This window comes from Ctenopharyngodon idella, chromosome 23 (assembly GCF_019924925.1).
Source record: "Ctenopharyngodon idella isolate HZGC_01 chromosome 23, HZGC01, whole genome shotgun sequence".
Lineage (NCBI taxonomy): Eukaryota > Metazoa > Chordata > Actinopteri > Cypriniformes > Xenocyprididae > Ctenopharyngodon > Ctenopharyngodon idella.
The window spans coordinates 345,936-358,941 of NC_067242.1; the positions used below are offsets into that span (position 1 = coordinate 345,936).

The 13,006-nt window shown below is 38.9% G+C and overlaps 1 protein-coding gene across 1 annotated transcript in view; it reads right to left on the reverse strand.

Moving 5' to 3' along the window:
• The window catches only part of stk17a (serine/threonine kinase 17a), a 32,717-nt gene that overhangs the window by 3,873 nt on the left and 15,838 nt on the right, over positions 1 to 13,006 (reverse strand). Inside the window, exons 3-4 of the mRNA XM_051882901.1 lie at positions 493 to 637; positions 159 to 285 (exon numbers count right to left, since the gene is read on the reverse strand). Coding sequence (XP_051738861.1) covers positions 159 to 285; positions 493 to 637 — 272 coding nt within the window. The remainder of the gene's footprint in view (positions 1 to 158; positions 286 to 492; positions 638 to 13,006) is intronic.

The following is a 13,006-nucleotide window of genomic DNA, read 5'->3' on the forward strand; positions in this document are numbered from 1 at the left end:
AAGAAAACTCGTTTCAGGGAATTCAGAAACAAAAGAATAATAGGAACCCAAAAAGGTTTTTCTATGGCATTTGTAGGTTCAGAGAAGCTTTATTTCTAAGAGTGTCGTGTATGTACAGTATATATGAAGTTTGAATACGGTACAGGATTGATGCCTACCTACATACTCCGGTGTTCCCATAATTTCCCTGATCTCATGGCTGCTGCTTACCAACCTCGACAGGCCGAAATCCACAACCTTTATGTCCCCGAGAGGAGATTCACTGGTGAGGAGGATATTCTGAGGCTGAAAGAGAGAAACACTCCTGAAGTAAAACTACCAAACCGTTACAATGCTGGTATAATTATATACGTGAAACTCTGGTATAATTACACATTTGTAGCTCTGGTGAATAAAGCAAATGTATTTAGCCCACAAAAATGTCAAACACAACCCTGACACCTTTAAATAAGTCTGTTAAATTTTAAAACATTTCACTTCATCGTAACTCACTTTGAGGTCCAGATGCACCACGTTGCTCCTGTGAAGAAAGGCCACTCCTTCTAGAATCTGCCTCATCAGTCTCTTCACATCTTCCTCTTTAAAGGCCTCGTCTCTCTCGGCCACACACTGGTTAAAGATCTCCCCTCCTGCGGCACTGAACAGAGAATAATACACACTCATTAACATACAGATGTTACAGCAATGGGTCACTCAAAATGTCATTATTTACTTTCTGTAGAACACAAAACGAGAGTTTTTGAAGAATCTCTGATGATTCGAGCCAAATCAATGATTCAGTGAACTGAACTCAACTGAATCAGTTCATGAATCGTTCTTTTGAATTGGGTATTTTCCAATGAACCTGTTGATCTACTGAACGTTCAACTCTCCAACATTGAGTTTTGAGGACAAATTAATACTTTTTCCCCATCAAGGATACATTAAATTGATCAAAAGTGACAGTAAAGACATTTATAATGTTACAAAAGATTCTATTTCAAATAAATGCTGTTCTTTTGAACTTAGTATTTATCAAAGAATATTGAAGAATGAAATGTATGACCGTTTCCAAATATGAATATGAACTGTTTTCAGCATTGATAATAATCATAAATGTTTCTTGATCATCAAATCATCATATCAGAATGATTTCTGAAGGATCATGTGACACTGAAGACTGGAGTAATGATGCTGAAAATTCAGCTTTGATCACAGGAATAAATTACACTTTACTATATATTCACATAGAAAACAGCTGATTTACACTGGAAAAATATTTCACTGTTTTTTACTGTATTTTTGATCAGGTGAGCAGAGGAGACTTCTATTTTACTTTTATGATTATTTTTTTTTAATTTTTGGAGCTAAAGCTGTCATCACCATGAACTTGCATGGAGAAAAATCTTCAATATATGTATATTCTAATATATATATATATATATATATATATATATATGTGTGTGTGTGTGTGTGTGTGTGTGTGTGTGTGTGTGTGTGTGTGTGTGTTCTGCAGAAGAAATCAAAATGAGGGTAAATTAAAAAGTAAATTAAACTTCAGTGCATCCTTCTTAAAATGCACCACCTGTTTTTCAGTTCTCAGTATTATGTTTATTTTGAATTAAATTGGCAGCAAAAGGGAGATCAGAAGTTGTGTGTTTGTGTGTGTGTGTGTGTGTGTGTGTGTCTGTGTGTCTGTGTTTGTGTCCGTCTTCCAACGGGATATTTTAAACCCAGAGGAGCTGCTTCACCCCTGAAACAACAAGGCAAAGAGCTGACCAAATGACATTTCTAAAAATGTTTGTACAACCATGTGATTTTAACTACAGCACATTTAGAACAATGAGCGCTCTCTCTTGTGTTCGGGACATGCCTGCAACCAAAATAAACACTAGAGCATGATGAGCTTGTTATATGGATGAACAGAGCGTCCGAGCAATATCCAAATCTAAAATATAATCCATATCTGACCCTGCTGCTGCTCAAATATGTTTTAATGTTTTAAACCGGGGTCAGAAAAACCCTTAATCCAAGGGCGTTAAGCTTGACCGAGTGTCAGCGCAGGTAGCGGTGCTGCTAATAACGCAGACACATGTCCTCAGCACGCACCCTTTCACATGCTGGCAGACGATTCCCAATTTCCTGCATTCCGGATCAGACAGCGTGATGAATTCGATTAGACACAGACAGGGGAAAGACAGCCGCCTCAGGCCCAGAGCGGCATGTGCTGCGGACGAGCTGAGGGTTTATGTGAGGATGCTCCCAAAGACACAATAAGAAAAGAAAGCAGAAATCTCAAGTATGGATAATAGTAACAGTGACGCTCAAAACATCAGGCTTAACTGGCCCATGTCATTTAACACGCATGTTATCTAAAAGGGTGTACGCGGGACACTAGTGGTGACGGCGGGGACGTTTGACCGCTCTGGGCAGTTCGTGTGGGATTAGATAACTGCCTACAGTTCGTCCTCAAGTGTCCAAGCGATAAGCTTGTGTGCGTGATTCCTCCTGTAATCTCATTCTGTGGGATCTGAGATTCAGCTGCGAGTGAGAGGACTGAATGGAGCTGAAACCATGGATATCTGGACACACACACACACACACTATTATGGTATAATATTTTGAATCAGCTTGTATTTTTATTTTTTTAGTTTCTCATTAATTTTAGTATTTTTTTTCCCATTTTTTAATTTTTTTTAATCTTTAAATTATTTTCATGTCAGTTTTAGTAATGTTAGTACTATGACAACACTGCTATAAACAGAACATACAGTGTATACGTTAATATTCACACACACAAACCCAGCTCTATTCTGTGAAATGTAAAGCCATGTTCAGTGTTTACGAGGCTCTTATGACCCGTCATAACCTGAGCGAGACGGTCTGGCAGGGGAAAGTCATTCACACCCGCGCAGCTGTAAAACATTCTCCTGCAGTCTTTCAGAGGCTCTTCTGTCTCTCGCCCTCTAGAGACACGCAGGCCAAAGGCTCCTCTGTGCGGAGCCGTAATTAACATCCAGCGGTGCCAAACGCTGCCCGTACAGTCTGAAGAGAAATACATGGAGGAAAAACCCTGACATCTAGAGCCAGCTCATAACTAGGTCATGTTTTCTGGGTCGGATGAGGGTACGTCTGGGCGATCACATCACTAATGCAATGTAGGGGTTAGAGCCCGCACTAATACACACACACACAGATATAAAGGGAACCACCAACCAACCAGCCCCACACACAAACACACACACACACACACTCACACACACACTCACACACACACTCTGAGGCCTCAGTGTTTTCCTTTAAATGTGAAGCCTGTTCTTCTGGGATGGAGTTCCCATTAGAGATCAAACAGAGGGGTGAACCTTTAACCAGCGGATCTATTTCCAGAATCTTTTCACTGTCAGATCACAAAAGCACTCTGAGTAATTCACTAGGATTCTGTGAAAGGCCCATCTGATGTGAGACGCAGTTAAAAGAAAGAAGAGTTTTACAATGAACACTGCTGGAAAATCAACGGTGATCAGGTGTACGAGGTCATGTGACATCACTCAGTAGTTGATTTAGGTTTGTTTAAAGTCCATTTGACAATCCATTAATCTGTCCATGATTACCTCAATTAATTTGATATTCCACATCTTGGCCAATCATAAGCTATACACTTCACAAAAAATGGTTTAAAAAGTATAAAAGGTTAAAATATAAATTGATATTAAACAATAACAAAAAAATAATAATAAAATAAAATATTGTATTATCACCATATATACCATTTACACATTTATTATTTATTACTATTACTAATTAAAAGTTATTTAAATGAGTAATAACAACAAAATATTGCATTGTATTATCATCATATTTTTGCACATTATCACTATTTATTATAATATATAATATAACATTTATCATTTATTATATGTAGTAATACATTATTTATAATAAATTATATTACCATACATTTGCACATTATTAATATTACTAGTTATTACTACTACTTTAAATAATAATGATAATAATAATAAATTATTTAAATTTGTAATAACCACAACAACCATTATTATTATTTTATTATTATTTATTATTATTATTTATATATTAAATTTATATTACCATATATGGGTCATTGTTTTTAAGGTTTTTAAAAGTGTAAAACAACATAATGGAGATATAATTAATTTTGAAGTTTTATTAAGTGTCAACAATGAGATTATGTGGTTTTTATAAATCAATTAACACTGCTTTTGTCATTTATTACAAGATGGACAAAATTTGTCACCAAAAAAGTCATTCAGTTTAACCAAAATTTTGGTTTTACCGAATGACGACATTTTCAAACAATGCTAACAGGTTGAAGGACAATCAAACCTTTTGAATTTAGTATAAGTTTTTAAAATATTACAACATTTTCCATGTTTTATAAAAAAAATTCCCATGTTTTATGTCACATCCTGTCACATGATATTGACCGCATGACCCTTTATATTGGTTACTCCGAATGACATCAATGAAATTCATTTTTCCGGACATTCTTTCTCATAACAAAGCAACGACTTCTACACACAATTTTAATACATCATATAATTGTTGATATATGATGTTATAAAATCATGCCAGAATAAAAAAATATATACATTACATTTTAAGATATTTTAATCACAAATGAAATGGCTGCATTGGCCTTTGGACGGTTAAACCGAATGACCTTTTGACACTTCAAAATCTTTAAAATACCTTTATATGTAGCAAAATATAATTAAAACCTTTTGGATTCAATAAAAGAGATCTAGTTGTACTACCTTACATACTCTGGATGTCATATCTTTGTTTTTTATTAATATTTAAGGCCTTTGGACAAAAAAAAAAAATGACCCGTCACGTCATTGACCCACATACACAGTTTGCACATTATTAATAATATTAGTTATTACTACTACTATAACCACTTTAAATAATAATAAATAAATAAATAAAAATATGGATGCAAATGACAGCAAGAGCATCAGTAAGATCACATTTGGTCAAAAATAATACTCTCAATCCCACAGAGGGGAAAGGACCAGAACAGAACTAGTCCAGCTGTTTGAGCTCCTGGGTGTGACCCGTCACTGGGTTTTCCCCACACAGCTCACAGCACTCTACTGCACCCACTACATTCTTTCTGGCAAGGCATCAGTCTCCATTTGGGCTCAGATTATCACATGGTGGGAGCAGCAGTCGCTGCAATTTCCCACTGTGTAGGAGGAAACAGCTGAAGCGTGTGAGAACAACAAATATAAACAGCGCATTGTACACTTGACTACCAACATCTTCAGCGTGTGCTGTGGGAGAACTTTTACTACAGTCAGTGTAATACAGGGTTATTATAGTCAACTATTAAAATTACTGTTACATTAACTGAAATAAAATATTAAAAACTTTTTTCAACATTTCTCATTTTCATTCAGTTTAACATGATACTAAAATACTAGCCTAAAGCTTAAATAAAAATTAATAAAACTAATAAATTAAAAATAAATTCAAATATTAACACTGTAATAGTGGCCTATATATAACAGTATGACACTAAAATTACTTGAAACAAAATGTGCATATAAACCTGAGAAGTCACCTCAGATTTTATGAAACTATGTCTACAGAAACACTGTAGAAATGCAGTTTATATAATTCATATTAGAATTGATGCAGTTCTCCAGCTGATCATTGGATTGTTCCTCAGTCATGGGAAACCAAAACTCACCCTAACCAGATTTAAGGCTCTTTTCACACTGTATTAATGATTCAGAGTCACAGTACGCGTGCTTTATTACAGTGAACGCAGCTGTTTAACACTGGTTAAGACTCAAGAAGAAAAGACCAGCTTTAGATTTATAGTCATGTTTTCATCCCTTTTACTTTTAAAACCAAAAATCAGCACTAATGTGTGTCTGTCTGCAACACCAACCAAACAAACTGAGCTCTGGTGCAGTAACGCCTGTGCTGTAAACATAGTAAAACCTTTTCAGGTTAGATGAGACGATACAACATCTGTAAAGCTACATGTTCATGAATCAATGGCAGTGGAATGACAGAGAATCAATTCATCTTTGATTTTCTGCTCATTTCCACACATACAAGAGTGAAGGTTTGCCATTGTCATTGTTCTGTCTTTTCCACTGGCCAATAGAGCCAGTCGAGGCTTGTTGGCTTTGTTCTTCGAATACATGTTTGCGACCCATCCAGGGCTCAACAGTGCAAGCATTTCACAACATTACCAACATTACCAACAGATTGCTTATGATGCACTGTTGATGAATTATGAATGCTTACTTAATGATCTTTGTATTATTTTAGATAGTTTTAGAGTGCATATTTTATCTCCCCCATGTTTGAATGACAAGCTGGAAGTAGTAAAGACATTTTAAAAATATAGCCGTGAGCAGCAATTATCAGGGTTCAAACACTTAAAGGCCTTTAAACACATGCATAAAAAGGTATTATGTTTTAATTAACAAGAATGTAACCATCTCAATCATAGATGGAAAAGACCATTTACAGCAAATACAAATAATATACCATAGGAAATATATAGTTTTTAAAGCTTTTTAACAGTTATCGAGGTTGAGCCAAAAATCTAGGACTAGTTCACCAAAGTTGTTTTTTAAAATAATCTCCAGTATTTAACGAATTATTCGATGGACAGCGGCGGTCCTAGCGGCAAAGTTGCTCAGAATGAGGAGTTCTTCCATGTGGTACAAATGTCGTGGGCATGTGCGAAAAATCACTCGATACACAATCCTTTACGCCCCTGAAAAAACCCGAAGGCGCCCCCCGGGGGCTGATTTCTCACAGGCCTCTAGTGCTGCGAGTCAAACAGGCTCAGCGAGTTTTGTTCTGATTGGCCGTTAACCTTGTCTGATAGCTGCTCAAACTTCATTGGCCAATGGCAGCCATGTTTTTTGAGATACGTCAATGTCCTCATAGACAGTCGTGACACCTCGGACAAAAACACTGCATGCTAATTCTCAAGTTGATCGGACTAACGGCGAAGTAGTTATAGCCATTTTCAGTTTTTTTTTTTCCCCCTGTTATAGCGCCACCAAGTGGACAGTCGCCATGTCCTTTTTCACACGATCTCAGAATAAGCTCTTACAAAGGTGTGCTAAGTTTGGTGAAAAAAAATCTCATTCCATTCAAGAGTTTTAGCCATTTTAGTAAAAGTGGCTCCGCCCACTTTGAACGTTTTGGCGGCCCTTAGGGACTTTTTTTCCCCCTTTTGATAATTATTGACAATCAGACTCCAGAGAATCTCGCTGAACTGGTTTGGTTCCGATCGGGCCAAAAACCTAAGACTAGTTCGCAAAAGTAGGTTTTTCAAAAAATTCAAAATACCCAAAAATTTTGCCCAGCAAATCTGAGGAATCCAAAGATCCCAACGATACAAGACACTTGAGCCTATGCCTGACGGTTTAGGAGTTATGAGCCATTTCGTACTTTTGACCGCTGTAGCGCCCCCGTCAGGCCGATCAGGGCAAGCCTTGGCAACGTTGTAGAAGGTGTGTGTACTACCAGCCCTCAAAGTTTCAAGTTTCTACGACTTACAGTTTGGTCTGCCCGATCACTTTTATCGGAGAATGCTGATCCTTGGAAATTCTACCAATTACAACAGAGTTTCAGCGCTACGCACTTATATCCCTAATAAGAGTCCCAATGTATTTCGGGCTTGTTTATATTTAAAAGTCCCACTGTATCAAGCAGGGTGAGGCCGAGAGCCGTGGGAACGGAGCGATGCCGGAGGCACAAGTGTTAATAACGCCGGTCTCGAGTCCCACGGAGGAGCTCCGGAAGGATAAAAGGAGGAGTGACGGTGCAAGACGAGCGAGGACAAGGCCTGGACTTTATGTTGGTGTTTTGTTTTAGTTTATATGGCAGTCATCCATGAGGGGCCGCCGCTTTACTTTCGTTTTGTTGTTTATGGGTTTTTTTTGTGATTAAAGTTGCTGGCTCCCGCCTGCTTCTTCCCTGAACTTGGGAACATTGTACACAATTTTTTTCTGGTTATTGTTGGCATTTTGGTTACAAAAACTGGAAACATTTATAATAACACGTAACTATTAAAAAAAAATACAATATGAAGCAAAAATAATTGAAAACAGTGATCATTTTTAAATAAAAAGCAGTAAATAATTTGCTTGTATCCCAAATTATTTGATACATTTTCATTACGCACAATAAAGTTCTTTATGCTAAATTCTAATTTTTCAAATTAGGAGCACTTGTGCTCCTTGGGGAAAAAAGTAAGCATCCAAAATGGATGTCAAAACTCAGATATGTTGTAGCAGGTGCAGCGAGCTGCCGCTTACTGTAACACCTCAGGGCTGATATGCATTCATTGGCGAATGAGTGATTGCTTAAACCAGCACTGTAGGCAGGGTTTTCCCAACCCTCGCTCTGGAGATTAAATCCATAGAGCAGTGATCCGACCCTCCCTCTCAGCTCGCTCCATCTCGCTCTCTCTCTGGGCTGCCGGCCACGGTCCGGCTGCTCACGTGCTGGTGCTGAGAGCACTGACATAATGAACTCCCAGCTGGAGCTCCGGCGCAATGAGGCCACGTTCTTGAGCCGAGCCTGATCGAGCACCCGGGAGCCCCCCGACTCGCCCCAAACAGCCGGCCGGACACCGCAAAGCATGAATAAGCCCTCTATCATTCCAGCCAGACCCCCTTCCAAACCCACATCCCCTCCTTTAAACTGTCCCAGTGCCCCGAAATATCCCTCACCCGAGGGAAGATGGAAAGAAAGGAAAAATCTGTTGATCACAACTGGCTCTTTCTGGATTTCACGTGTTCATGAAAGAGGGAAATGCATTACGCTCTACTTCCCCATGATTGAAAGAGAACTATTATCATGGAGGATAGTGCAGATGGAGAAAAAGGGGGCTAATTTCAGGCACTTTACTCAGATAAGCTTCTACTTTTGCTGCTTTTTGTATCATGTCGTGCAATCTTATACTTCCAGCGAAATTGCTGTGATGTAATTTCGAACAAAATCAGGACAAAATGAAGTTTGAAAGCGAACTTTCCAAAAAAAGTTTGCTCCGGCTGGTAATCGCCTTTGTATATCAGGGCCTTTTCCCCTAATATGAGCTCAAGAATGAGATTGGAGGTTGAAGACGAGGGAAGCACGGTAGCAATTAAGGAACAATTTAAGAGAGACTAAATACTAATGCAGAAACCAAAAAGAATATAATCCTTCCAAGGCAACACAACAGACTATCTCTACAACACAAGCTTGTTAATACAAACCGTTTTGTAGACCAAGTCTGACTGGTTAGTTTTCACTGTTTACTAAAAGTCTGTATCCATTTAGTCTCACTCAAGATGACCTAAAGTGGCCTATTCGGACAGGTTTATAGCCCTCAGGTGGATTCATCTGGAAAAAATGCTTATCCTGGTTATTGGGGTCAAAGTTAAGCATTTGCTTGACCAGCAGCTTCTTGGCCGTGTCTTAGGATGCTAATCTGCTGTTGTAATCTATTATCTGCCTAATGGCCCCTCCAACCCCCCGGGGTCTTGGCAAGACGCGGTCAAAGCAGATTTACTGCCCCATATGAAGGCAATCAGGATGCTCACTGACAACTGTTGTCTAAAAGAGGGCTGTGGTTAGCTGCACAAAGTTATTATATTTCATCAGTGGTTGAATTGCTTGATTAAAACTCAGCGCAGTTTTAAAATATGATCTTTCCCATCCTGGCACCCCCACCTTGTAATTTGCATTGGCTGGACTCTCAGGCTGCTTCTCCATACAACCAATCAAAGGCAGACAAATGTGTGCGGTTGCAGTCGACCTGCCAATTTGACAGTTATGTTCACTCTACATGCACCAACTGCTCCAGTTATTTATATCTATTTGGAAGCAATTTGACTAATATACTGCAGATTTAGGCTTTGCAGTGTGTGTGACCCAGCGTGCGTCACAAATTGTATTGAGCCTTGCTGTTAGTAGGATGAGTTCGTATCGACTAGTGAAATTTGCTAGGGTTGTAACAATACCAAAAAGCTAGAACGTGACACCACGAGCACCAGTGCACTTTTCATCATCATCAGCATACTGTACACGTGCAGCAAGATATTTCTATCCCCGCATACTTTATATGCTCAGCTCGTGTATGTGCCTTGAATTTTTTTGCACTAATTAGTTTGTTTGCAAGGTGGCAACACTGGCTGACCCATTTTTCAATGTTGAAAATAAATGGAAAGGATGAGACAGAACAACAAACTACTGGAGACAATCCAGTGTTGACAATCACTTGTGTGAGGTGGTGTACACTAGTTTAAACAAGCACAAAAACATTTTTATCGGTCGTAACTTCTGGAGAGAGAAACAGACACTAGACAAGGATGAAAATTTCATTCCATGTGTCGAGCGCCTGTGTTTGTGCATACTATCAAATTGAGTATACTTTGATAGTCAATGTGTACTTTGGATTTTGGAAATGTGTGCAATGGTAATGGCAAGCACCACCTTCGCAAGCGACACTAATTAAATCTGTCTTGCCTTCTAAATACACAAACAAACTGTAAAGTAGCCAAATATGCAACAAATTCTGAGCAATGTTGGCAAAAGTGACCGATTTTTAACAATGCTTTTGTCAAATGCATTTGGAAATTCCCCTTCTCTTTCTTTCAGGCTATGGCTTGCATGTTTGGAGACAGCTGCTCGTGAAGGACGGCCGTGTGGGCAGATGATGAGAGATTTGAACTCAATCCAGCTGAGCACATGCCATTCACTGGTGGGTGAGAGGAAATGACCTCGCTTTGAGCGCAGAGAGCTCCTCCTCGTGCGAGCCGAGCCTATCGATATAGCAGAGCCGGGGATATTGTTCTGCAAGGAGTCATGGGAGAAAATGGAATTGGTGTCGACCAACGAACCCGTCAATGAGGTCACGCATGCAGCAAATTCATCAACTCTTCTGCTTCTCTCGATTAATTAAGCAAAATCATCTGCGATATTTGCCCTTTGACATTTCCATTTCCATTGCATTGCTACCAAGCCTCAACAAGCTTTCATGCAAAAGTTTAAACCCCCAAATCAGAGCTTTTCTCTAAAATGCATTTTCTGCCCAGTGTTTTACTCAATCTTCCCAATCTCCTTAACTGCGGAAAAAGATGAGTGTGCAGTTATAGACTTTCTTCATAAAGTCTTGCACCTCCAAAAGGTGTGTGTTTGCTTTAATACTTAAAAGAGATTAATAGAAAACGTTAACATCATTTGGAATTGTTGGAAAAACGTTTTCATAATGTAAAAAGTGTTAATTTATATGATAAATACATCCGGAATCTAGATGAGGTAAAATAAACCATGCAAATTGATGTTCTCTTGATTTAGATGCAAAAATTCTGATTAAAGGATTTTTCTCCATATAGTGGACTTCACTGGGGTTCAACGGGTTGAAGGTCCAAATGTCAGTTTCAGTGCAGCTTCAAAGAGCTCTACATGATCCCAGACGAGGAATAAGAGTCTTATCTAGAGAAACCATCGGACATTTTCTAAAAAAAAAAATAAAAAATTATATACTTTTTAACCACAAATGCTCATCTTGCACTGCTCTGAGATGCTCCACGCATTACGTAAACATGTTGGAAAGGTCACGCGTGACGTAGACGGAAGTACCGATCCAGTGTTTACAAAGTGAACGTACAAAGACTAAGTCAAAAGGCCTTTACAAAAAAAGGTAAAAAGGTGTTAAAAGGTGTCGGACGATTTTAAATTTGGAGGAGAAAATGAGATGGAGTTTTTCGTCCTACCGCGGTACTTCCGTCTAGGTCACGCGTGACCTTTCCAACATGATTACATAATGCGTGAAGCATCACAGAGCAGTGCAAGACGAGCATTTGTGGTTAAAAAGTATATAAATGTTTATTTTTTTTTAGTTTCTCTAGATAAGACTCTTATTCCTCGTCTGGGATCATGTAGAGCTCTTTGAAGCTGCACTGAAACTGACATTTGGACCTTCAACCCGTTGAACCCCAGTGAAGTCCACTATATGGAGAAAAATCCTGGAATGTTTTCCTCAAAAACCTTCATTTCTTTTAACTGAAGAAAGAAAGACATGAACATCTTGGATGACATTGGGGTGAGTATATTATCAGGAAATTTTAATTCTCAAGTGAACTAATCCTTTAAGTGTAAAGAGAAATGACAATTGTGATTATAATTTCTGAGCAAACTATCAGTTTAACCATTATCGTGCAGTCTTAACACGCTTCTTCGTAAATGGAGGAGTCTCGTCGGTTTCCATGGTTGGGAAGACTCTATGGACTCTGTGTGTTTGGAGGGGCAGATTAACATTCCTGCGCTGACCCCTCTCCCCACTGCAAGGGTCAGTCCATTCACGCCGGACACTGGGAACCGGGTCAACCAGGACAGAAGCAGCTGCACAGCAACAAACCAACACGGTCACTGCTGATCAGCCACTCGCTTTATGTCGGAGGATTTGCATTATACTCTGATGCCAAAGTGCAAACGCTTTGACATATTGTAGGGATTCAACTCACAATAAACCCCAAGAATGAGTCGCTGCTGCTTAATCTTTAGAAAGAGAGCCATAATGAAATAGAGTCCAAATTTTATTAATCAATGAATCCATCAAACTCCAGATCAAAACAAAATGTCCAAAGAGACAAAGTTAAATCCCATCTGTGCTCATTGTCTGGGTCGTTCAGGGCTGAAGAGAGAGGATATGGTTGAGTGGAAGCCAGAAATGTGTGACCCACTTCATGCCAAATGAAATAAACTATCAATGTGACCTTTCTAGAAGATCAAATTTGCTTCATATGACCACCAACAGGATGAAAATACTGGCTGAATTGGAGCACACAAACAGATATTGAGTGAATTCCCCCCAGAGAACAATAAAGTGGGTGAAGGACAACAGCAGCTGTACAGTAAAGATGATGAGCACCAGTAGGGCCGGAAATGCTTCGTCCCGTAGCCCAAAGTTCAATGTCAATGTCAGCATTTGGCTGCAAGGGAAACCCAATATGCCAGT